Source organism: Rhinopithecus roxellana, chromosome 9 (assembly GCF_007565055.1).
Source record: "Rhinopithecus roxellana isolate Shanxi Qingling chromosome 9, ASM756505v1, whole genome shotgun sequence".
Taxonomy (NCBI): Eukaryota; Metazoa; Chordata; class Mammalia; order Primates; family Cercopithecidae; genus Rhinopithecus; species Rhinopithecus roxellana.
This window is the reverse complement of record NC_044557.1, coordinates 108851456-108874335: the sequence shown is the minus strand read 5'-3', so window position 1 is coordinate 108874335 and position 22880 is coordinate 108851456. Positions and strand designations below refer to the sequence as shown.

The 22880-nt window shown below is 38.8% G+C and overlaps 1 protein-coding gene across 7 annotated transcripts in view; it reads right to left on the bottom strand.

Moving 5' to 3' along the window:
* Window positions 1-22880, bottom strand: part of XPO7 (exportin 7) — an 89025-nt gene that overhangs the window by 40316 nt on the left and 25829 nt on the right. For 3 of the 7 annotated variants that reach the window (XM_030937611.1, XM_030937614.1, XM_030937615.1), the window contains exon 2: window positions 273-419. In XM_030937611.1, the coding sequence (XP_030793471.1) occupies window positions 273-419 (147 nt within the window). Of the gene's footprint in view, window positions 1-272; window positions 420-963; window positions 1045-2841; window positions 3014-22880 lie in introns of those variants that run through there. The other 4 variants (XM_030937613.1, XM_010365336.2, XM_030937612.1 and 1 more) reach the window with 3 other exon arrangements.

The window sequence follows — 22880 nt, the reverse complement described above, 5'->3', positions numbered from 1 at the left end:
ATGGCACTTAAATGTAAAAGCAGAAAACAAGTTCTGGAAATTTAGGATGAAAAATTACAGAACAGAAATGCATGTTCAAAGAGATTTTCTTGATGAGGCTGTATGGCCATTTTGCCAACCTGGTAGGTATGGTACTTTTTAAAGTGATAATAAGTCAGGGACACCTAGAAAAATCAGGAAACAGAAGCTATCCCAAGCTATTCCTACATACACAACCAGAATAAAGTTTCCTAAGTGCCTGTTATCCTTTAGGATTTTCACATCTTACGCACACTTCCTCTTTCGAGGAGTAGCTGGCACTTGCTCAGGCAATCGGGGCTGTTGGTAAATTCAACCAAGGCTTTCTCTGCCTGGAGTCGAGTGGTTGTGTCTGTGGTTTCATACAGCTGTTTGCACAGATTCTCTAGTTGGGCCAGGCTCTGGAAAAGATCAGTCAGGAAAGAAATCAGTTCAGCCTACTACAAATGCAAGCAACTGTGCTTAAAATTAACAAACAAAGATAAATAATAATCAGTAAAGAAAGAATTGCTTCTGAACTCTGAGGAGGACCTGGGTAACATTCACCTAATAACCATTTATAGGTCTCTTTATCTGATGCTATAGAAGACAAAATGATAAAATGCTTAAAATGCCTATATACTTTTTCATCATTCCCTTGAAGATCAATCACACATGATACCTTTTTCCCCTTACAAATACCCAGCCTCCTAAGCTTTCCTAAAAGGCTTTCAAATAAAAATTCAGAATTTACTTATTCTGCTATTAATGTAAAAAGTGTGAAATACTAGAGGCACGGCTACTAAAATTAAGCACATAAACATGACATAAGTGCCACATACATTTTCATATAGCTTTAAATATTCCTTTGAATAGTAGTTATTAGCTTACAATACTGTATATGTGTAAAGATGGTCACCTGTATGAGAAAACCTCTAGAGAAAGCTTCAGGATGTATTTACGCACCTTCCTCCCTGGATCCCTCATGTCTAAAGTTCAGCAAACTCTCTTCTGTTGCACTTTAAACTCTTACTTCGGTTCCAAATTTAAAATGAAAGGATCAAAATACATTCAACCCTAGCATATGCTCACTCAGAGATAAGACAAGGGAAACACCCACAAGCAAACTCTTCTCTCCAAATCTTGAACCAGTTCCAGGGAGGCAGGAAGGGGTATGGGTGTGTGCTTTGGTCAAAAACCCACAGGGATGCATATATACGTGCACTTAATGTGGTATTTAAAGGCAAAGCGGAAAGTAACTAGTTAAGACCATACTTAAATATCACCTTTCACTGACTGAAGTGGAGGGTAAACATCTGTTAGCCTTTAAAGGAATGGTTTGGACTTTAAGAAAAAACTGGAGCCTATTTTCACCAGCAGCAAGGATAGTCTGAGAGATCCTACTATTAGAAAGGACAATTCTGACAAGAACAAAAATAATAATAATTAAACCAACCTGTGTAAATTGCCTAAAATATATTACACAGCCAGTCTGCCCAAGGCTTTTCATTATCACTTTATTTCATTACACTGTGTCTTTATAAATCACAGCTTTTCCACTAAGTAGGAAAGCCCTTAGGGCAGGATTCATATTTTACTCAACCTGATTAATAAATTTCCAACACTAACTGAAAGGAAACAAGAACGATGAATACTGACACCCTAAGAACGATGAATACTGACACCCTAAGATCATCAGTCTCACTTCAGAGAGCCCCCAAAAGAACAAAACAACAACCTTGCCCTTAAAACAAAACAAACCATCTTTTGAATAATCTTGGGACTTTGATTAGGCTTATGTTTAACCTGTTTCTGATTTCCAGGGGTCCCACTTAATATCTTCTTCAATTCAAGAGCACAGAGAAAATTGCAATTGCAATGTCAGATCTCAAGGTATAAAGTTCTACAAGTAGGACCTGAGTTTATTCATATGGCTTATGAACACAAGTAGAAGATAAGGCTAATTACATACATTCCATAAAACACATGCAAAAGCCATTTTTATGCTTGCCAGTATTGCTCAAGACCGTATTGAAAAAAATTATTTAGGAAAATAGGTAACAAGAAAGACATCAAGAGAAAGACACTGTAACTAAAACGTAAGCTGCTATAAAACCCGGCATCAGGTATCCAAGAGTAGCAGCAGCCTCAGAACCTCCACAGCCATCACACACTTTGAGCTTTCCAACATCCTGAACAGACACTCCCTAAACATTCCTGATGCTTACGGTATAATGGCTCTCCGTAAAGTCTGATCAATCAGTTCCCATGGTTCCCCCATGCAACTCTTGTTTATGTTTATTACAACGAAGTTGTTCACATGACAATGGCTAAGCATCTGTCACAGGTAATCCCTTACTGCTAAAAACCTACATGCAGGTTATGGTGGGCTTTTTGTTGTTGTTTTGTTTTGATTTCCTTTAATTTAGCAGACAAAACATACTGCAGGGTAAGTCTGATAATGCATTCTCAGCTCAGGAAACAACACTGTTTAAAAAACAAAAATGCAATTTGACCATTTACACAGTTTGAAGAACGACAGCTCCATTTTTTTTGTTCCCAGAAGAACAAATGGGAAACAATTTTGTTTTCCCAAACAATTAGTGGAAACATCTGAAAAACAGGGTCATTTTCCTTTGGGTTGCCCACACTACCAATGAAGGAGAGAGGAATGAGACATTAACATTTACGGTTTTTTAGTTACCAGCGTTTCCCAAACAAAACTAATGGTTAGGTTATTTTGAATCACCTTTTTTTTGGGCCTAGCATAAAATAATTTATCCTACAATTATTTGATTAGCTATTAAAACTAGTACTTCACACTAAGGGTGGCCAAAAACACACCATGGCACTCTCCTTGGCATGATAACATCTATGTCAAATGTTTTCCTCTTCGCCAGTTCTTATTAAGGATATCTATTCTGTGATGCCACTTTGGTCAGAGAAAATCCTCCAGAGAAGAATGTCTATTTTCTGTTCCTGAAAAATTGCCTATAATCCACGGAGAAAATTCTGCCTGGTCTTGCTGAAATAGAAGAGCACATTTGGTAAAATGCTTTATAAAAGTGAAAGGTGATCTTCAGCTAGCAAAATACTGCTTTTTAGCATAAGAAACTCAAGAGGATTAATTCCCAAACCTAGAATCAGACTGATTTCACCAACAACAATTATGATGAAGGTATTAAAATAATGCATCTTCTTTAATATCTAGCAACACCAGTATTTTAGTCTATTCAACTTGGATAGAGGATATGCAGCTAAGTTATTCTTATTTCAACATAAGGCGAGATTTGTTGAGATTACAGACCTTAGAATATAATAATTTGTCTGACAAGTTGCCTCTAAATTAGGGGAAAATAAAGATTTTATTTGTACATTAGATGTTATATTACTCCACGAAGCAGAATACCTCAGATTTTACTTTATTTGTATAGAATTGCTCTTCAAATAGCCCAGTGGTTATACTTTTTTTTTTTTTTTTTTTTTTTTTGAGATGGAGTCTCACTCTGTCACCCAGAGACTGGAGTGCAGTGGTGCAATCTTGGCTCACTGCAACCTCTGCCTCCCGGGTTCAAGCGATTCTCCTGCCTCAGCCTCCCGAGTAGCTGGGACTACAGGCATGTGCCACCTCGCCTGGCTAATTTTTTATATTTTTAGTAGAGATGGGGTTTCACCACATTGGTCAGGCTGGTCTTGAACTCCTGCCCTCATGATCTGCCCGGCATGGCCTCCCAAAGTGCTGGGATTATAGGCGTGAGCCACCGTGCCCGGTCTATATTTTAAAATTAGCCTCGCTGCTTAAAAAAAATCCACATGGGCCGGGCGCGGTGGCTCAAGCCTGTAATCCCAGCACTTTGGGAGGCCGAGACGGGCGGATCACGAGGTCAGGAGATCGAGACCATCCTGGCTAACATGGTGAAACCCCGTCTCTACTAAAAATACAAAAAACTAGCCGGGCGACCTGGCGGGTGCCTGTAGTCCCAGCTACTCGGGAGGCTGAGGCAGGAGAATGGCGGGAACCCGGGAGGTGGAGCTTGCAGTGAGCTGAGATCCGGCCACTGCACTCCAGCCTGGGCGGCAGAGCGAGACTCTGTCTCAAAAAAAAAAAAAAAAAAAAAAAAAAAATCCACATGGAGAGTTCCAATCAGAGACCAAGACTCTTGCTTTTAGGAAGGAGTTAATGACACTCCCAATAATACTGAGTACTGAACTAGACACAAGCATAATCCTTGGGTGACCAGTCAGATCTGCAGGTGTTCTAAAGAGCACATTCTTAACTTGACTGCCACCCGGCCATCAGAGATGAGCAGAAGCTGCCATCATGTTACAAAGTATAGGCTCAATCCAGAGAAGTTCTAGCAAACTTAAGAGTAGATTTACCAATTCTGTAGCTGAATTATCATAATTCTAATGCCACAAATATAAAAAGAATGGTCAAAAACCCAAGCCACTTTCACCCTTTTAACAAACCCTTTTAATTTACATCCCCCTTAGTTGCAATTTTTCTGTGTACTGGGAAACACTGTATTGAGTAAATTAAAATATTTATACTGGACCGTGCCAGAAAATGAATCATTTTAAGGACCTAGAAGGTTAACTGACATATAAATTACATTTTTATCTATTTAACAAGGCATTCTTATAGTCAGTAATTGAGTATCCAATTATCATAAATAAAAGAAACTCTAAAAATTCAGTAACAACAATTATTGTTAGATTAGAAGACAAATGGCAAAACAGTATGTTGAGTATGTTACCATTTGTGATACATGTTAGTAAATTTATAGAAGAAAACCTGGATGAACACAAACCAAACTTAATTGTCTCTGGGAGGTGAGAATATTCAATTTCTGTAACCTTGGAAATTTTGACCACAACCACGTATTCCTCTGTAAGCAGAAAAAAAATCCTAACGACTGTAAAAATAAGCATTTTTTAAAAGGGCAATTTAAGCTACATTCTTTTCCTAAATTAACTCTTCACATTAGTAACATTTTACTAATTAACAGCTGATTCTGTTACCAATCAGAATTCATACAACAATTCATAAAACCAAACAGACAAAAAGCTATTCCCAAAACTAGAAAACAAAAAACTGCATTTGCATTTATTACTAATTTTATTTTCTTTATTCTTACCAATGCTGGTAGCCTCAGTGGCCTGAAAAGCACATTCAAGGGTTCTTCTTGTTTATAAATTTATACGAAAGGCAATCGTGGTGGCCAAAGTCATCTTGGTTTACAGATGTATCAGTAGACCTCTCAAAAGTTACTTACTACAATGGAGTTCACAGGGCAAACTAGCTTGCTCTTTGAATGTTTATAAATGCACACTATTTATTTTTTAAACTCACTTTATGGAAAAAGTTTACCAAGTCAGTGCCAAATACTTGTTTACGTACTTTACAAGAGAATAAGCCAAGCAGCCAATAAACAAATGTAACGGTGTGTAACCTCAATAATCATCAGGGAATGTAAATTCAAACCACGATGAGATAGCCATTAGAATGACTAAAATGAGGCAGGGCGTGGCCGGGCGCGGTGGCTCAAGCCTGTAATCCCAGCACTTTGGGAGGCCGAGACGGGCGGATCACGAGGTCAGGAGATCGAGACCATCCTGGCTAACACCATCCTGGCTAACACGATGAAACCCCGTCTCTACTAAAAATACAAAAACAAGCCGGGCGAGGTGGCGGGCGCCTGTAGTCCCAGCTACTCGGGAGGCTGAGGCAGGAGAATGGCGTAAATCCGGGAGGCGGAGCTTGCAGTGAGCTGAGATCCCGCCACTGCACTCCAGCCTGGGTGACAGAGGGAGACTCCGCCTCAAAAAAAAAAAAAAAAAAAAAAAAAAATGAGGCAGGGCGTGGTGGCTCACGCCTGTAATCCCAGCACTTCGGGAGGCTGAGGCAGGTAGATCACATGACATCAGGAGTTTGAGGCCAGCATGGTCAACGTGATGAAACCCCGTCTCTACTAAAAGTACAAAACTTAGCTGAATGTGGTGGCTGGCGTATGCCTGTAGTCCCAGCTACTCGGGGTGGAGGCTGCAGTGAGCCAAGATCCTGCCACTGATCCTACCACTGCACTCCAGCCTGGGCGACAGAGTGAGACTCTGTCTCAGAGAAACAAAACGAAATGAAAAAAAAAACGACTAAAATGAAAAAGCCAACATCAAGTGTTAGTTAGCATGTGGAACAACTAGAACTCGTATGTTGCTAATTCAGTCTGAATTGATTCAAATACATTGGAAAACTGGGAGTGTAAAGGTACACATGGAGGCTGTGCACAGTGGCTCACACCTATAATCCCAGCACTTCAGGAGGCTCAGGTGGGAGGACTGCTTGATCCCAGGAGTTCAGGACCAGCCTGGGCAATACAGGGAGACTCTGTCTCTACAAATAATAATAACAAAAAAATTAGCTGGGCATGGTAGTGTGCCCCTGTCATCCCAAGTATTCAAGAGGCTGAGGCAGGAGGATTGCCCAAGTCTGGAAGGTCAAGACTGCAGTGAGCTGTGATCATGCCACTGTACTCCAGCTTGGGTGACACAGTAAGACTCTGTCTCAAAAAATAACAACAACAACAAAAAACACCCTACAACCCAGCTATTCCGCTCCTAGATATACACTCAATAGAGATGCATACTAAGCTCACTCATGGCAGCATTAAACGTTAACAGTTCCCAAATAGAAAGCTAAATGCCTATCAATAGCAGTATGGATATTTCATTTCTTAATTTGTGTGCTGGTCACCCAGGCATGTGCAGTTTGTGAAAATTCACAGAGTTTGTGTATTTCTAATTTGCATATTTTAATTATTTGTACATTTATAATTCATGTATTTTTGTATATGTACGGATGAATGCCATAGTTCTGCCCAAATTCTCTAGTTACTTATTGTCATAGATTACTTTTTAATACTAAAGGAAAATAAGTTTTCATCAACAACCTACAGCTGCACTTCAGATTCAGAATGCTTTAGTTTTACAACACTAAATGCTTTTATAACCACGACTCCCATTCATTTCTCAGGAAGAACTAAGGTAAGGCTAAGACAGTGAGTAACACTTTTGGTTGCAGATGCTGTGTATGTCTACTACAGTAAAACAAGATAAAATACACATTTTCAGCAAGTGATAATGCTCTGCCAGAGCCTGGCGTGCATGAGATAAGGATGGCAAGTCTGCTACCACATGAGACTGCAAAATTCTACACTTACTTCAAAATACTAATCAATTCTAACTTGTAATAAACACAGATGATCTTTGTGTTATGGGTAATATGTGGTCAAAACACATGTAAACAAATTATTTCATGAAGTAAACAGCCAGAATGTACCTAGTCACTTAACGGTTTATTGACTTGTAAGTTTAACCCAAAAGCATTCACTTAAGTTGTCACTAGAAACTAGCTTGGATTCCTTCTCGTTGTCACTAATGGCACAAAGGAATGAAAGCTGCAGGGCAAGGTGAATCCGCTAAAGAAGAGGTTTCAATCTGGCACCCTGAAACAGGCTCACAGTCATTTTTGGTTTTTGTCTTGAATTGTGGTTTTAAAGTGACACAGTTGGCAATATTTCACACTATCTGGTTTTCCAGCTTCCTATGAAAAATGAGAAGCTCTGAAAGCACTGGGTCTGCAAAGGGTCACAGAGGGAGTGCTTTCCTGGGCAGGTTCTCTTTAGTTCCCCATGGCTCCTCTGTAGACAGCTGTTTCTCCTCTTGACCTCCTGCAATTTTGTCTCCTATCAGTGGTTCATTCCTGCATATCAAATTTAAAAAGCAGCATGCATGATAGGACAACAGATTTGGGCTTACCTTTGGGTACTACTGCTTCAACAAATTTGGTTGAAACACAAGGAACTACATAAAACTTAGGCAAAGAAGAGTTCGGTTGATACTGGATTGTTAGATACTGGTCTTAATGTGTGACTGTCGGTGAGTTAACTTTCAGGAACTTCAGTTTCTCTACAGGTAAAGTAAATGCATTTTATTACATGATTTTTAAAAGACACTTCCAGTTCTAAAATTCTTTGATTGTAATATACTATTCTTCATATTTTAATTATATTAGTGAATCAGAATTCCAAGTAAACAAATACCGAAGTTAAAATGATCATGAAAATGATGATTAGGACATTTTTTTTTTTAAGTGAGAATGATATTTTAAAAAATAAATTGGGTAACACTCACATCCCTGTGATTGTAGCATAGGATCTTCACCCACAAACAACTTCAGTGACCTAGCAACAGGAACAAGGTTTCTTTTGGAGTTGATTCCATACAGAGTAATGGGTAAGATTTTAGGTGCCAGACAAATCCCTACTCCTCCGTCTACTGTAGGAGCATGATTAAGTTACTCAAATCATTCAAACATTTTCTCTTTCTTTTACATAGAAATAACACCCACTTTACAAGGTTGTAAAAATCAATGAAGTAATGTGTGTGCACTGCTAATTATTACTAGCTATTATCGATTATACTGGCTATCAAAACCTCTGGAGAACAGCAGCTTTTTTATTGCTTGCATAAATGCACACAAAATCTGCACTGTTTCTTCTAAGGGGATTATAAATGCCCTTTCCCTGTAGGGCCGGCGCATCGGGGATAAAATATATAGTTGATCCTCGTTATTCGGAGATTCTGTTTTGTGAATTCACCTACTCACTAAAATGTATTTGTAATCATCAAATCGATATTCGCTCAGGGTGCTTCCGCAGTCATTCAGGCACATGGATAGAGTGATCAACAATTTGAGTTACCTGACTTACACATTCCCAGCTGAGGCTGAACGCTGCCATGCTTTGCCTTCTCTCTTTTTTTTTTTTTCAGACAGAGTCTTGCTCTGTCACCCAGGCTGGAATGTAGTGGCGTGAACTCGGCTCACGGCAACCTCCACCTCCAGGGTTCAAGTGATTCTGCTGCCTCAGTCTCCCAAGCAGCTGGGATTTCAGGTGTGTGCCACCATGTTCGGCTGGTTTTTGTATTTTCAGTACAGATGGGGTTTTCCCCATGTTGGCCAGGCTGGTCTCCAACTCCTGACCTCAGGTCATCTGCCCGCCTCAGCCTCCCAACGCACTGAGATTATAGGCATGTGCGACCATGCCCGGCCTTGCTTTGCCTTCTTATTTCAGCTTTCACAATATAAACTGTAAGGTCCTTTTTGGGTCTTTTTTTTCACTGCTTGTTTCTTGCAGTTTTGTGCTTTTTATTGCTAATTCCACTGCTTAAAATGGCCCACAGAGTGCTAAGTGCTGTCTACATCTAGCTCCTAAGTGCAAGAAGGCTGTGATGTAACTTATGGTGCAATTGTGTGTGTTAGATAAATTTCATTCAGTCATGAGTTACTGTGCTTTTGGCCATTAGTTTAATGTTAATAAATCAACAATATGTGTTAAAGTATCTTTAAACAAAAACACAAATGAAACATGGTTACATATTGCTTCTTTGATGCAAATGTGGTGACCAGGAGCTGGCCTAGATCTAATCCTATACTTCCCCTAGGAGCAATGAGTCAGTATTTGCTAATTGTGTTCTCGGTGACTTTATAGAACATGACAACAAGGAATGAGGATCATTTCTATTTCTGGCATCACTGGGCGCGATTCAGCACATACTTCCCCATAGTAACTTAATTATATTTATTGCCACTTTTTAAAGGTATTTGTTCAAATAGAAGTATTTGTTAGCCTATGTAATTTCCATATTAATGTCCGTACAACTGTCTCAAATGTTTGCTTAAATCGCCATTTGTATTAATTACGCATGAATTATGACTTTAGTGAGCACAGTGCATGCACTGGTATGGAAATGGAAAGTACAAGGGTGTCTGGCACAGAGTAAGAGCTTCCTAAGAATGTCTTAACATTGGGTAAGTCTAACTCTCAAAGCTTTCAAAGGAACTTCGTATTAAAATGGCAGATTGATCACATAACTAATTTTATTCCCTCCCAAAACCTAACTAACACAACACTAAAGGTATTAAAAACAAAACAAAACCCCTAAACCTTCACAATCCCACAAAGATAGATAGGGAAGACAGGAACGGGACAATAGCAACATAATTTTGGAATACAGAAAAATCAATGGTAACTGACTTAAATGACCTAAGAAAGCCAAATCCCTAGCCAGCAGTGAGAAAAGCCGAAAACAAACCTCATTTACACTACATGCTCAGATGTTAAGGTGAAGTGGGGTGGCCCAAAGAAGGAGAAACAGGGTGAAAGTATCTTTGAGAAGTTAAGATTCCCAGAGAGTCATCCTCACTGTATGCCTCTCAGCAACTGTCCCTCTCTTCGGACTGGGAGACACCAAGCCGGTCAAAAGCACATCTGAAGCTATGGGCACCCTGTAACAAATAGGTCGATGAAGTGGGAGTGCCGCTGAGTCTTCCCTCACGGGATTCCACCGAGAAATTTCAGTGTGCAGACATATTCTTTAGGAAGGAGTTTGGAAGATTTTCCCGAGAATCTCATTAGCTACAAAGCAAAAAGTTGCAGATACACTAATATGCAGGTTACCCCACAAATGGCACACCCGATTAGTCTCCTGTGATGCCTCAGCAGATACGCCTCGCCACGTTTTCAGAGCTTCCAGTCAACTCTGTATTATCTTAATCTTCATCATGAGCAAATAATCCAGTATTATCAGAAATCTGAAGAAAGCCTTCAACATGGAAGATAGAGAGCTAAACAAGCACACAAAAAGCAATCTGGAACAAGTAAAAACTATACAGGGAGAAGGAAATTTGACCAAAAAATGAAAGATGAAAACATATAATTAAGCCCAATATTGCAAGTGTGGAATAACAAGATGTGCTTTAAAAAAAAAAAAAAAAAGAAAGAAAGACATTCAAAGAACATAAAAAGAGATGTTAGAAAATAAACATACGATGACAGAGACAAAATATTCTATTGAAGGGTGGGAAAATAAAGTTAAAATCTCAGAGACAACAGAGCAAAAGGAGCAAGATGGAAAGAACAAAATTTAAAAAAATCAGAGACCCAATTCTACAGGTCTAACATCCAATTAACAGGAGTTACAGAAAGAGAGAACAGAGAATGGTGAAGGAAAGGAAGTTATGAACAAAATAATTTGAGATAACTTCCTAGAACTGAAAAACATCAGTTGCCAGAATGAAGTGTCCACCTAATGCCAGCATAATACATGAAAGTCAACCCACACCCAAGGCACACCACTAGGAAACCTCAGAAATCTGATGACAGAGAGAAGATTCTATAAGCTGCTTTTAGCAGAGACAGAAACTTAGAAAACAAAACAAGATCAGGAATCAGATGGTGCTGGACATCACAAAAGGAACACTGGACACAAGAAGCCAACAGAACAATTCCTATGAAATCCTCTAGAGAAAGAACTCCAGTATAGGAGGCTATACTCAGTCAAGGAAGGAATCGTGTGATTAGAACAAAGCTATCTTTGGGGGTGTAAGGCCACAAAAATCTATCCTCCATGCTCCCCTTTTTGAAGAGCTACTAAGGAATATACTTCATGCCAAAGTAAAGTGTAGTTCCATAAAAAGGTAACCACGGGGGCTGGGTGCGGTGGCTCACGCCTGTAATCCCAGCACTTTGGGAGGCTGAGGCGGGTGGATCACGAGGTCAAGAGATCAAGACCATCCTGGCCAACATGGTGAAATACCGTCTCCACTAAAAATACAAAATTAGTCAGGCGTGGTGGTGGGTACCTGTAGTCCCAGCTACTCTGGGGGCTGAGGCAGGAGAATCACATAAACCCAGGAAGTGGAGGTTGCAGTGAGCCGAGATCACGCCACTGCACTCCAGCCTGGAGACAGAGTAAGACTCCGTCTCAAAAAAAAAAAAAAAAAAAAGGTAAGAATACAGGCCATGAGTTATACGGCCATGCTGATCCTATGAAACCCAACAGAGAAGAGGGATGTCAAGGAAACCCCTGGAAGGATGGCGAAGGGCACAGGACAACAACTGTGAGTTGGCCATTAAGAGCAACCAGGTCTTATTCAAGCAGTGTGGCTTTAGGGACAAGTCATGTTCACAGAATCATCACCAAGATCCCTGCCATTACTGCCTGCTTTAACGTGAGGACAGAATACCTGGATGAGAATTCTCATTTAAGATTTCACCTTAATCCATGTTGAAGTTTAGTGCACAGAAAAGCCCTCAACTGACAAAGTAAACACTGTATTTTAAATTTGGAAAGTTTTTCTACAAAGGTGCACCATCATTTTTAATGTTCCAAAGACAAAAGACAGTTTGAATTCTGATAAGGAGGAGAAAAAACCAATATACTTGGCTTTTGCCACCTTCACTCCTTCTTTATAAAAAATAAGGTTTTTAATGCCTTTTATGGAACTTGATTCTGCATGGACAATATTAAAAGACCAAAACAACGTACTCCACTATGAAAATGGCTGAGTATGAAAGATTATACAGGCCAGGCAGATTACTTGAAGAAAGGATGCCAATATCCAGCTATTTGAGAACCCAAATTTGCAACGTGAAACAACCACGTATGTAAATAAAACTTTTCTGCTATATTACCATTTCCCTAAAAACTGCATTTTTATAAGCAGGTCTATACTGGGAGAACAATCCTGTAATAGCTCAGTACTCCTAAGAATGTTAACCAACATCTCAAATAACTTAAATTGATGAGATCAATTTAATATCTTTTCAACTTTTTCCTTACAAATAGTGTTTACCATATAGCAAGCAAGGTCAAACAACTGACTTCTGAAGTTCAGAAAATGATAACCTACTGGCTAGATATCAAAGGAGTCAAAATATGAGAAAGAGTTGTATAAACTCACTTCATTAAGTTCTGGTTTCCAAGAACTATTTGTTTTTGAGTTCTTATGTAAGCTTTACTGCAGAGGGACACATTTATTATTTATTTATTTGTCTGTCTATCTATCTATCTATCTATCTATCTATCTATCTATCTATCTATCTATCTGTGTGTCTGTCTGTCTATCTATCTCTATCTATCTATCTATCTATCTATCTATCTATCTATCTATCTATCTAATTTTTTTGAGACAGAGTCTCGCTGTTGCCCAGGCTGGAGTGCAGTGGCAAGATCTCAGCTCACTGCAACCTCCACCTCTCGGGTTCAAGCGATTCTCCTGCCTTAGCCTCCCGAGTAGCTGGGATTACAGATGTGCGCCACCACACCTGGCTAATTTTTGTATTTTTAGTAGAGATGGGGTTTCACCATGTTGGTCAGGATGGTCACAAACTCCTGACCTCCTGATCTGCCTGTCTCGGCCTCCCAAAATGCTGAGATTACAGGTGTAAGTCACTGCACGCAGCCCACATTTATTATTTTTTTGTGTTTTGTTTTGTTTTGTTTTGAGACGGAGTCTTGCTCTGTCATCTGGGCTGGAGTGCAGTGGCCGGATCTCAGCTCACTGCAAGCTCCGCCTCCCGGGTTTTATGCCATTCTCCTGCCTCAGCCTCCCGAGTAGCTGGGACTACAGGCGCCAGCCACCTCGCCCGGCTAGCTTTTTGTATTTTTCAGTAGAGACGGGGTTTCACCGTGTTAGCCAGGATGGTCTCAAACTCCTGACCTCGTGATCTGCCCGTCTCGGCCTCCCAAAGTGCTGGGATTATAGGCGTGAGCCACCGCGCCCGGCCCACATTTATTATTTTAAGTTTATGTTTTTACTATCAATTTGATACAACATTCAAAACGGATTATTGGGTGTATTTTGTACAGAATCCTATTAAAACCGCCATTTAAACACTGCATTATATATAATAGAGCAAAGGAAGCGATCAAAAACACACAATCACCAATTCTCTGAGGCCATCAATCACTAAGCTCTATCATCATGTTTTACAATGACTAGATAAAAAGGATTTTAGATTCAAGCAATTATACTCAGGTTTATTATTAGGTTAGCCAAATACATAAAATGACCCAGAGAATATCTTCCCCAGTGCCCCTTTTCTTTCTATAATATGTTACTAGTTCTTAAAATTTCCAGGATTGACAGAAATTGCATTTACAAACAGAATCTAATTTGCTTAAGAAAATGAAAAGACTAGTTACCACATGGGAGAAAACATTCGCAAATATCTGATATAGGACTGATATCCAAAATATACAAAGAACTCTTAAAACTCAACAATAAGAAACCCAATTAAAAAATAGTCAAAAGATCTGACCAGACATCTCGCCAAAGATATACAGATGGCAAATAAGCATATGAAAAGATGGTTAACATCATGTATCATCAAGAAACTGCAAATTAAAGTAACAGTGAGATACTACTACATACCTATTAGAATGGCTAAAACCCAAAACATTTATAACACCAGATGCCGGCAAAGATGTGGAACAACAGGAACTATTGGTGAGAATGCAAAATGGTACAGCCACTTTACAAGACAGTTTGGCAGTTTCTCACAAAACTAAACATACTCTTACCATATGATCCAGCAATTGCGCTCCTTGGTATTTACCCAAATGACTTGAAAACTTATGTCTACACAAAACCTGTAAACAAATGTTTATAACAGTTTTATTCATAATTACCAAAACTTGGCTACAAAAAGACACAGAGGAATTTAAATGCATATTGCTAAGTTTAAGATGCCAATATGAAAGGCTACATTATTGGATGATTCCGACTACTATATGACATTCTGGAAAAGGCAAAACAATAGAGACAGCAGAAAGAACAGTAGTTGCCAGGAGTTTGCAGGGGGGATAAATGATGGTGACAGAGGCAGAGAGGGAAGGATGAAGAGGCAGAACACAGGGGATGTCTAAGGCAGTGAAACTGTTCTTTTTGATACTATGATTGTAGATGTATGTCATTGTCTCTTTGTCAAAACCCACAGAGCACAACACTAAGAGTGCCCTTCAGTTGTTAATAATGTATCAATATTGGCTCATCAATTGTTAATATACCATACCAATGCAAGATGTTCAGGGTAACAGGGTATGTGAGAACTCTGTACTTTCTGCTCATTTTTTCTATAAACCTAAAACTGTTCTAAAAAATAAAGTCTAGTAAAAACATCTAATTTGCCAGTTTAAGACGTCCTATTCTTCCTTCCAGAGTTTTATCTTAATACTGGCTGGTTTACTAATCAATATTTAATACTAAAACATGACATTTTATATCCTAGCTTTCACACCCAACTCCCACTCCCTACCACCTGACACGGCAACAGAATGGTTACAATTCTCTAGGTGAAAACACAGGTGTTATAACACTGACATTCACTGTCAAAGCCAATGTAACCGAGCGTGGCTCTCTGCCATTCTAAACTAGAATCCATACTGTACCTATCTGGTATAAAATATTTTTCTGCTAGAGGATCTATATAGAAAGTCCTTCAATTAGTTAGATTTATAAAGTCATTTCTAAGTAATGCTCATATTAAATAATCTACTGTTACTTTTCTAAATTATTGCCTGCCACCCATCCAAACATATGTCTCTACAGGTAGGTCAGCAAAGTATACTTTCATTTGCTGTATGGGTCTTCTATTTTATATAGCTTCTCTGGTGTTCTACCCTCCCCTTTCAAAATTCTGAATACAATTCTGACATACTTCAACAGTTGAAAATATTTTCTCTATAAGTTCCTGCAGCTCAATCAAGCATTTGCTTCCACTAAAAAAAAAAAAAAATACAATACTCATTCACCTGAAGAACAGGGTTGATAGTAAATTGTAGCAGATTTGTTGTTACACAGTAGATATGTTACTGTGTAACAAAAAAGTCAAGTGTGCAGCATACCAATACATTTATTTTTGAATATTCCTAATAGTTTTCATTTAAGAACTTGCTGCAGGAAATGACTATAGGTATTTTACCATCCCTCACATCCTAAAGTGGCATATTTTTTGGGCCAAAGTTTCACAAAGGAAGAAGGCAGGCCATCCTATGAAAGGAGAGAAGTAATACCTGCTGAACAGGTTATTAACGCCAAGGAGACATTTTTCCACAATGTGGGGATGATACTGGATTTTTACTGAAATTTGCTGAGACTGGGCTGGTTATCATCAATCCCTCCTATTTTGATTAATTGCTGTGTCTCCATCACTTCTAGGGATTCAGCAACCCCTCACGATCGATAGTCATAAGGATCGACAGTCATAAGACTCACTATTAATATAAGACTTTAATGTAAATTCCAATACCCTACATACTCTTCAGAAAGAATTTTCCAAAATACTGGGTTGAGAACATGAGGTTCTGAGAAACCTCAGCAATAGCTGGAGACAATAACAAAACAGTTGACAACGTACTTACATGGCTATTGGTTCTTCTAAGTGTGACCAGATGCTGACAAGCTGCACTAATATTCAAACAAAATGGGCAGAAAAGCAGACTACTGAACATGCAAATCAGAAAAGGGCTTTAACTGGTGGTTTTATGCGCAGCTCTGCCCTAGACTATGTGACTCTGAAGTCCCCTAATTCTTGAATGTTTCTATTCCATTACATGGGAAACAGGATCCATACAACAACAAATATCTGAGTACCTTTGTGCCAAGCATAATTCTAAACGGTTGATTAAACATATTATAATAAATTATAGGGTATGTTAGCAGGTGATAAATACTATGAAAAAAACAGACAAGAGTAAGGATGATTAAGAGTATATGTGGGTATATAGAAGTGCAGGTTGCAGTATTCAAAAGGGTAATTAAGGTAGGCCTCGCAGGTTTAAAAAAAAAAAAAAAGAAAAAAGAAAAGGAGGTACTTAACCAAAGAGGGGAGCACATCTACCTATGTCACCTAACAAGGATTCTCTCTGGATAATGCCCACAAAGTCCTCAAAAGGGAAAGACTGTCAGTTTGCTGAGTACCAACTATGTGCTGATCCCTGTGCTAGGTCCTTACTTACTTAATTTACTTATTTATTTATTTTACTCGCTCTGTTGCCCAGGCTGGAGTACAGTGGTATGATCTCGGCTCACCCCAGCCTCTGCTTCCTGGGTAGCTGGGATTACAGGCATGCACTACCAAACCCAGCTAATTTTTTTTTTTGTATTTTTTGTAGAGTCGAGGTTTTGTTATGTTGGCCAGGCTGGTCTCAAACTCCTGGCCTCAAGTGATCCGCCCTCCTCAGCCTCCTAAAGTGCTGGGATTATACGCATGAGCCAGCGCGCCAGGCCCTAGGTACTTTATATATACCTCATTTTCTATATAAATTTATGGTAGAATATCAAAATCCCACTGGTATTATCATTTTCTAAAAAGTAAAAGGCAAATATAAATTTTACACAAATTAATTCAAGGAAAGGCTTCTGAAAAACAAATGGGAATATATATGTATATACTATATGTTTTTAATTCATAGAACTCTTTTAAATTAACAATCATCTGTTGCAAGATACATCAATTTGAATTCATCTAAGGAAAGTCCATGTAATATTATTTGTAGACTAATAAAGATAACTTGAAACTAATTTGACAATCTAGCAGCTTAAGTGAAAACACTGCTAATGTTCCCCAAAACACACACGATACAACCTAAACATGTCAACATAACCTCACCAACAAATCTTATCATTTGATGCAGAGAGTAATTCTCACTTTTGTTCTCTTCAGAAGAACAAAAATTAGATCCTATAGTTTAGGAATATGAAATATTCCACCAATGAATGGCACTAAAGCTAATTAAACCTTCAGGTAAGTGTTTCTTTGAAAATGTCCTTGAACGTCTATGAAACAAGTGAGATTAAAAATGATCTTAAAAATTTATTTTGGAACTTAAATTTCTGTTTCTGCTTTGGTGATTAGGTTTAAAGCAAAGTCCTTACAACTACCCACATCTTCTTTAGAAACGTAAAAGATTTCCCAAACTGCAATACATTAAATGTCTACCTGCAAATCTCTATCCAAAATGACCAACAGTGTTCAGTCAAGTTCAGAACTGAACAATACCTGGGAGCAAGAGACTGAAGACACCAAGGTCAAGTGCTTTTTAAAAACACAGCCTAGGGCCGAGTACGGTGGGGCTCACGCCTGTAAACTCAGTACTTTGGGAGGCCGAGACAGGCAGATCACCTGAGGTCAGGAGTTTAAGACCAGTCTGGCCAACATGGCGAAACTCCGTCTCTACTAAAAATACAAAATTAGCTCGGTGGCATGCCCCTGTTAATTCCAGCTACTCGGGAGGCTGAGGCAGGAGAATCGCTTGAACTCAGAAGATGGAGGGTACAGTGAGCCCAGATCGTGCTACTGCACTCTAGCCTAGGTGACAGAGTGAGACTCCATTTCAAAAATAAACCACCACCACCACCACCAGCCTGGGCATGACTGAGCTTCACCTGACTCCTGGCAGAGGGCAGTGGCTGCCATGCCTTTGTTGTTACATGGGGGAAAGAAAGTCATGAACCACATGGCCTTTAACACTATAGGTAACACTCCTATAGTGTTCACCATAGCGCTCTTCTAAAATTTCTTCCCCCACCACATTGCTTTTAACTGAATTCTTAAATGCTAACCCTTTCTGTAACTACTCTGACACAATTAATGCATAAAAAAGATGTTCCATCTGAGTGGCAACAATGGGAGAAGTATCACACATAGTAAGAATCTAAGAATTATCAGTGCCATGCTATCAGTATGTAGGCTTCAGACAAGGGCAGCTATATGGGCAACTGCCTCTAGGCAGGCAATGGGCTAAGGATGTCTGGGTCAGTATTTTGATGGTTGGCAGAGCAACAATGGAATCCCCATGACTTGTGCTACCCTAGGAACTAAAGTCACTTAATTATAAATGCAGAAATTAAACTTCACAGGGTGAGAATAAACAATTTTATGTATAACGTTAATTTTGGAACTAATATGTCAGTTCATGTGATTTTTCTGAAAAATGTGATTCAACAGTAAAACAGAAATTAGAAGCAGGGATATCACTTGAACAGAGAGCTCAGTAAACCTTTAGAAAACTAAGTTGACTTGTGGAAACTTTCATCTGTCCTCATCTCAGGGCCCATAACTTGCGATTGCTGCCAGAAGCCCACAGACTGAGGGGCATATTTCCTGGTAATGACTCAAGTAACTATGGATGAGTCTACACAATCAGTAGCTATGCTCTTTAGGGTGACTTTTTAAAGGATCCTTGGAGGAACCAAATGGTTCCTCTGAAATAATCCCACATCTATCTAGCCTGAGAATGTGTCATTCCTAAAACCTGTGATGCCTTCTGGTGTGTAAAATGTTAAATGAATTCAGGAAGATTCTGGCATAGATGCTTTTGATAGGATGTTGAATTCTGGCCTCTCAATACTTATTTTTCTGGAGAAGGATGAATTAAAAAAAAAAAACTAGAAAAACTCAGTTCCTCATCTTATATTAGGTTGAACCATATGAAAATGCCAAATATCCAAACATTTTTGACTGGTAAAAATGACAATTTTATGTGAGTCAATCTAGTATATAAAAACATCTAAAAACTCCTTTAAAGTATAGTCATGCCTTGCTCATCGATGGGGATACATTCTGAGAAATGCAGCCTTAGGCAATTTCACTGTTGTGTGAACATCAGAGTGTACTTACACAAACCTAGATGGCATTGCAGGTAGATGGCATACCTGCAATACACCTAAGCTATACGGTATAGCCTATTGCTCTGAGGCTTCAAACCTGTACCACCTTACTGTACTGAATACCTTAGGCAACTGTAACACAATGGTCTTTGTGTATCTAAACACATAAGCAGGTATGTTTAAAGTACTATGTTGTGCTATGATAGCTATGTCACTAGGCAACAAGAATTTTTCAGTTACATTATAATCTTACGTGACCACTGTCATATATGTGGTCCATCGTTGACCAAAATATCGCTATTCAGGGCATGACTGCACTTTGAAATCTGCACTCTGCTTCTAATTAAGGGTTGGGTTTCACTTTTAGGTCAATATATGAGAGTAAGAGCTATTACAAATTTGATAAGTAATCTGACTTTGAATCAATCTATTCTAAACTTACTCTCTCATTACTCTTCAATGAGAATCCTCTGGTCTCTCTGGTTTTCAAATCCACTGTGCTCCTTCTTCCTCCGGGCTTCAGACCTGCTAGTTTTTTTTTTCTGTTTGTTTGTTTTGTAGTTTTATCCTATAGTTCTATCAGTTTTTACTGTATATATTCTGAAGCTATTTCACAAAGCACAGACAACTTGAGAAGCTAAATCTTTTGTTATTTAGTGACTCTTGTAATCTGTAAAGGCCTCTGTCAGAATGTGTTATTAATCTTTCCTCCCACTTTGTAGATTGCTTTTTCCCTTGTATGGTCATCTCTTGATGACCATACATTCTTAATTTTAACATAGCCTAATTTATCATTATCTTCCTTTATGATTAGTCCTTTGCTTGCCCTGTTGGAGAAATCTTTCCCTATCCTATAGTCATAAATATCTTCTTTTCTTTTTTTTTCGAGACGGAGTCTGGCTCTGTGGCTCAGGCTGGAGTGCGGTGACACCATCTCCGCTCACTGCAAGCTCCGCCTCCCGGGTTCACGCCTTTCTCCTGCCTCAGCCTCCCGAGTAGCTGGGACTACAGGCGCCCGCCACCGCGCCCGGCTAGTTTTTTTGTATTTTTTTAGTAGAGACGGGGTTTCACCGTGTTAGCCAGGATGGTCTCGATCTCCTGACCTCGTGATCCGCCCGTCTCGGCCTCCCAAAGTGCTGGGATTACAGGCTTGAGCCACCGCACCCGGCCAAACATCTTCTTTTCTATTATCTTCTAAGAGCTCTGTTTCTTTTGTTTTCACCCAAGATCTAAAAGCCTATTGAGTATTGTGTATGATGTGTCTACGTTGCAGGGGTAGTGGTGATGGTATTAGTAAGGTTTAATTTCCTTTACACTATTATTTTCAATTCACGCAAAATTTCATTTTGAGGTTACTTACTATTTGTGATTACTAACATACCTCAGACTCCTCTGTCCCTTATTCCTTTGTGCTATATTTGTCCTATTTTTCCTTTTTTAAAGTTTTTGCTTGTTTTTGAATTCCATTTTTCTCCCCAGTACTAGTTATTATATATTCTAAAAAAAAAAGTCCCAAATTAGGCAGTATCTTATTCCTTCCATCTTGAGTAACAGTGACCTTAGAAGATAAACTCCAATCAGTTGTCTCCTGTGTTACGCTGTTACTGTCCCTTATTTTGGCTTTGTCTCCACAGCCCTAAAAATTAAACAATACTATATCATACAATGTTTAGATTTACCTATGCTTACCAATTTCTTTGGTCACCTTTACTTCTTTCATAACCAAACACTTCTATGGGACTTTCCTTCTTTAAGTATATCCCTTACAGAAGTTCCTTAAGTAAAGATGTGCTAGTGGTAAACTCAGTTTGTGTTTATCTAAAAATGTCTTTTAGTGCCCTCATTCTTGAAAGATAATTTTGTTGGGCACACAATGCTAGGCTGACATTCACTTTTCTCTTTTGGCTTCCAGGTTGCTGTTGAGATGTCTTTATCCGCCAGTCTGTTCTCTGCAGGTGATGTTTTCTTTCTGAGAAGATGTTTTGTCTTTAATATTTGTGGCTTTACTATAAAGTGTGTAGGTATGAGTTTTAAACATTTATCCTGTTTTGAGAATCACTTGAACCCAGGATGCAGAGGCTGCAGTGAGCCAAGATCACACCACTGCAACTCCAGCCTGGATAACAGAGCAAGACTCCGTCTCAAAAAAAAAAAAAAAAAAAAAATCCTGTTTTGTATATGTGGAACTTCTTTAAAACTTAGATTCATGCTTTTTTTTTTTTTTTTTCCATTCTAGAAAAGCCTCTCCTCTAGTCTCTTTCTAGTTATTTCATGGTATCTTACCCTCCATGTCTCTTAACCATTTGTACTTTTCATGTTCTTTGTCACCCTGTGCTGTAATCTGAACAGTATCTTCAGATCTTCTAGTTCTCTTCTACACTATCTAATACGCTAATCTATTCACTGAGTTTTAAATTTCAACTGTTATATTTTAAACTTATATTTGATACTTTTTCAAGTATGCCTTGTTGTTTTTGACGGTCACTTTTTGGTTGCTTATTTTTCCTATTAAATGTTATTTTGTTAAGCATTTAACTTATTTTAAAATTCTGTATCTGATGATTTTCCAGTATCTGAAGTCAGTATCTGATGTGTGAGCGTGGGAGGATGGGGTAACCTAAACCTGCTACTTGCAGCTTGTGCTGAATCTCTATGGTGGCTTTTCCCATGCAGATACATGTGTGTGTGGTAGTTTTTGTTTATAAGCTCATAATATGTTGACACAAATCTATGGAAATCCCGAGCACCTCCATTTTCCTGTTTCTGTTAGTGGCTATGGAGAGCTGACAACTCCAAGGTGCTTTCTAGGGTCCTGAAGTCTCAGCTTTGGCTTCCTCATCTGGCAGCAGGCATAAGTGTTTCATTTTGGCATTTGACCCTACAGCAATTTTGACTTCACTACTCCCAACACTCCAGTTTGATGAACAGGTTCATTTAAGTTAATTAATGGGAGTGAGGGCATTGAGATTTCCCTTATTTCTTGCAAGCTTGTCAATGCATTAAAAAAGGAGGCCTATTCAAATTTAAAGAGGATCTACTTATAGTACAGTGATAAGGCACTTTAGAATAATTGGTTTGCCATACAATAGGAAATGGAATTCTTACTCATTTTTGCTCCTAAGGGATTTTCCTTACTTTGAGTAAGGCTGACTATGTATTTAAAAGGATTTGTTTCAATATTTTATTTACTAAGCATTTTTGGGTGTTGTATAGTAGGAGGATTTTCAGATAATGTACCATGCCACACGCTAAAAATTTCATTAGACCTATTTTTTCTCAAACACTGTTAAACTATATCTTTCTTGTTTTATACCTATGCAGTTTTTCCAGACCTACCTGCAGGATCTTGCATTTGTATGAAATTTTATCT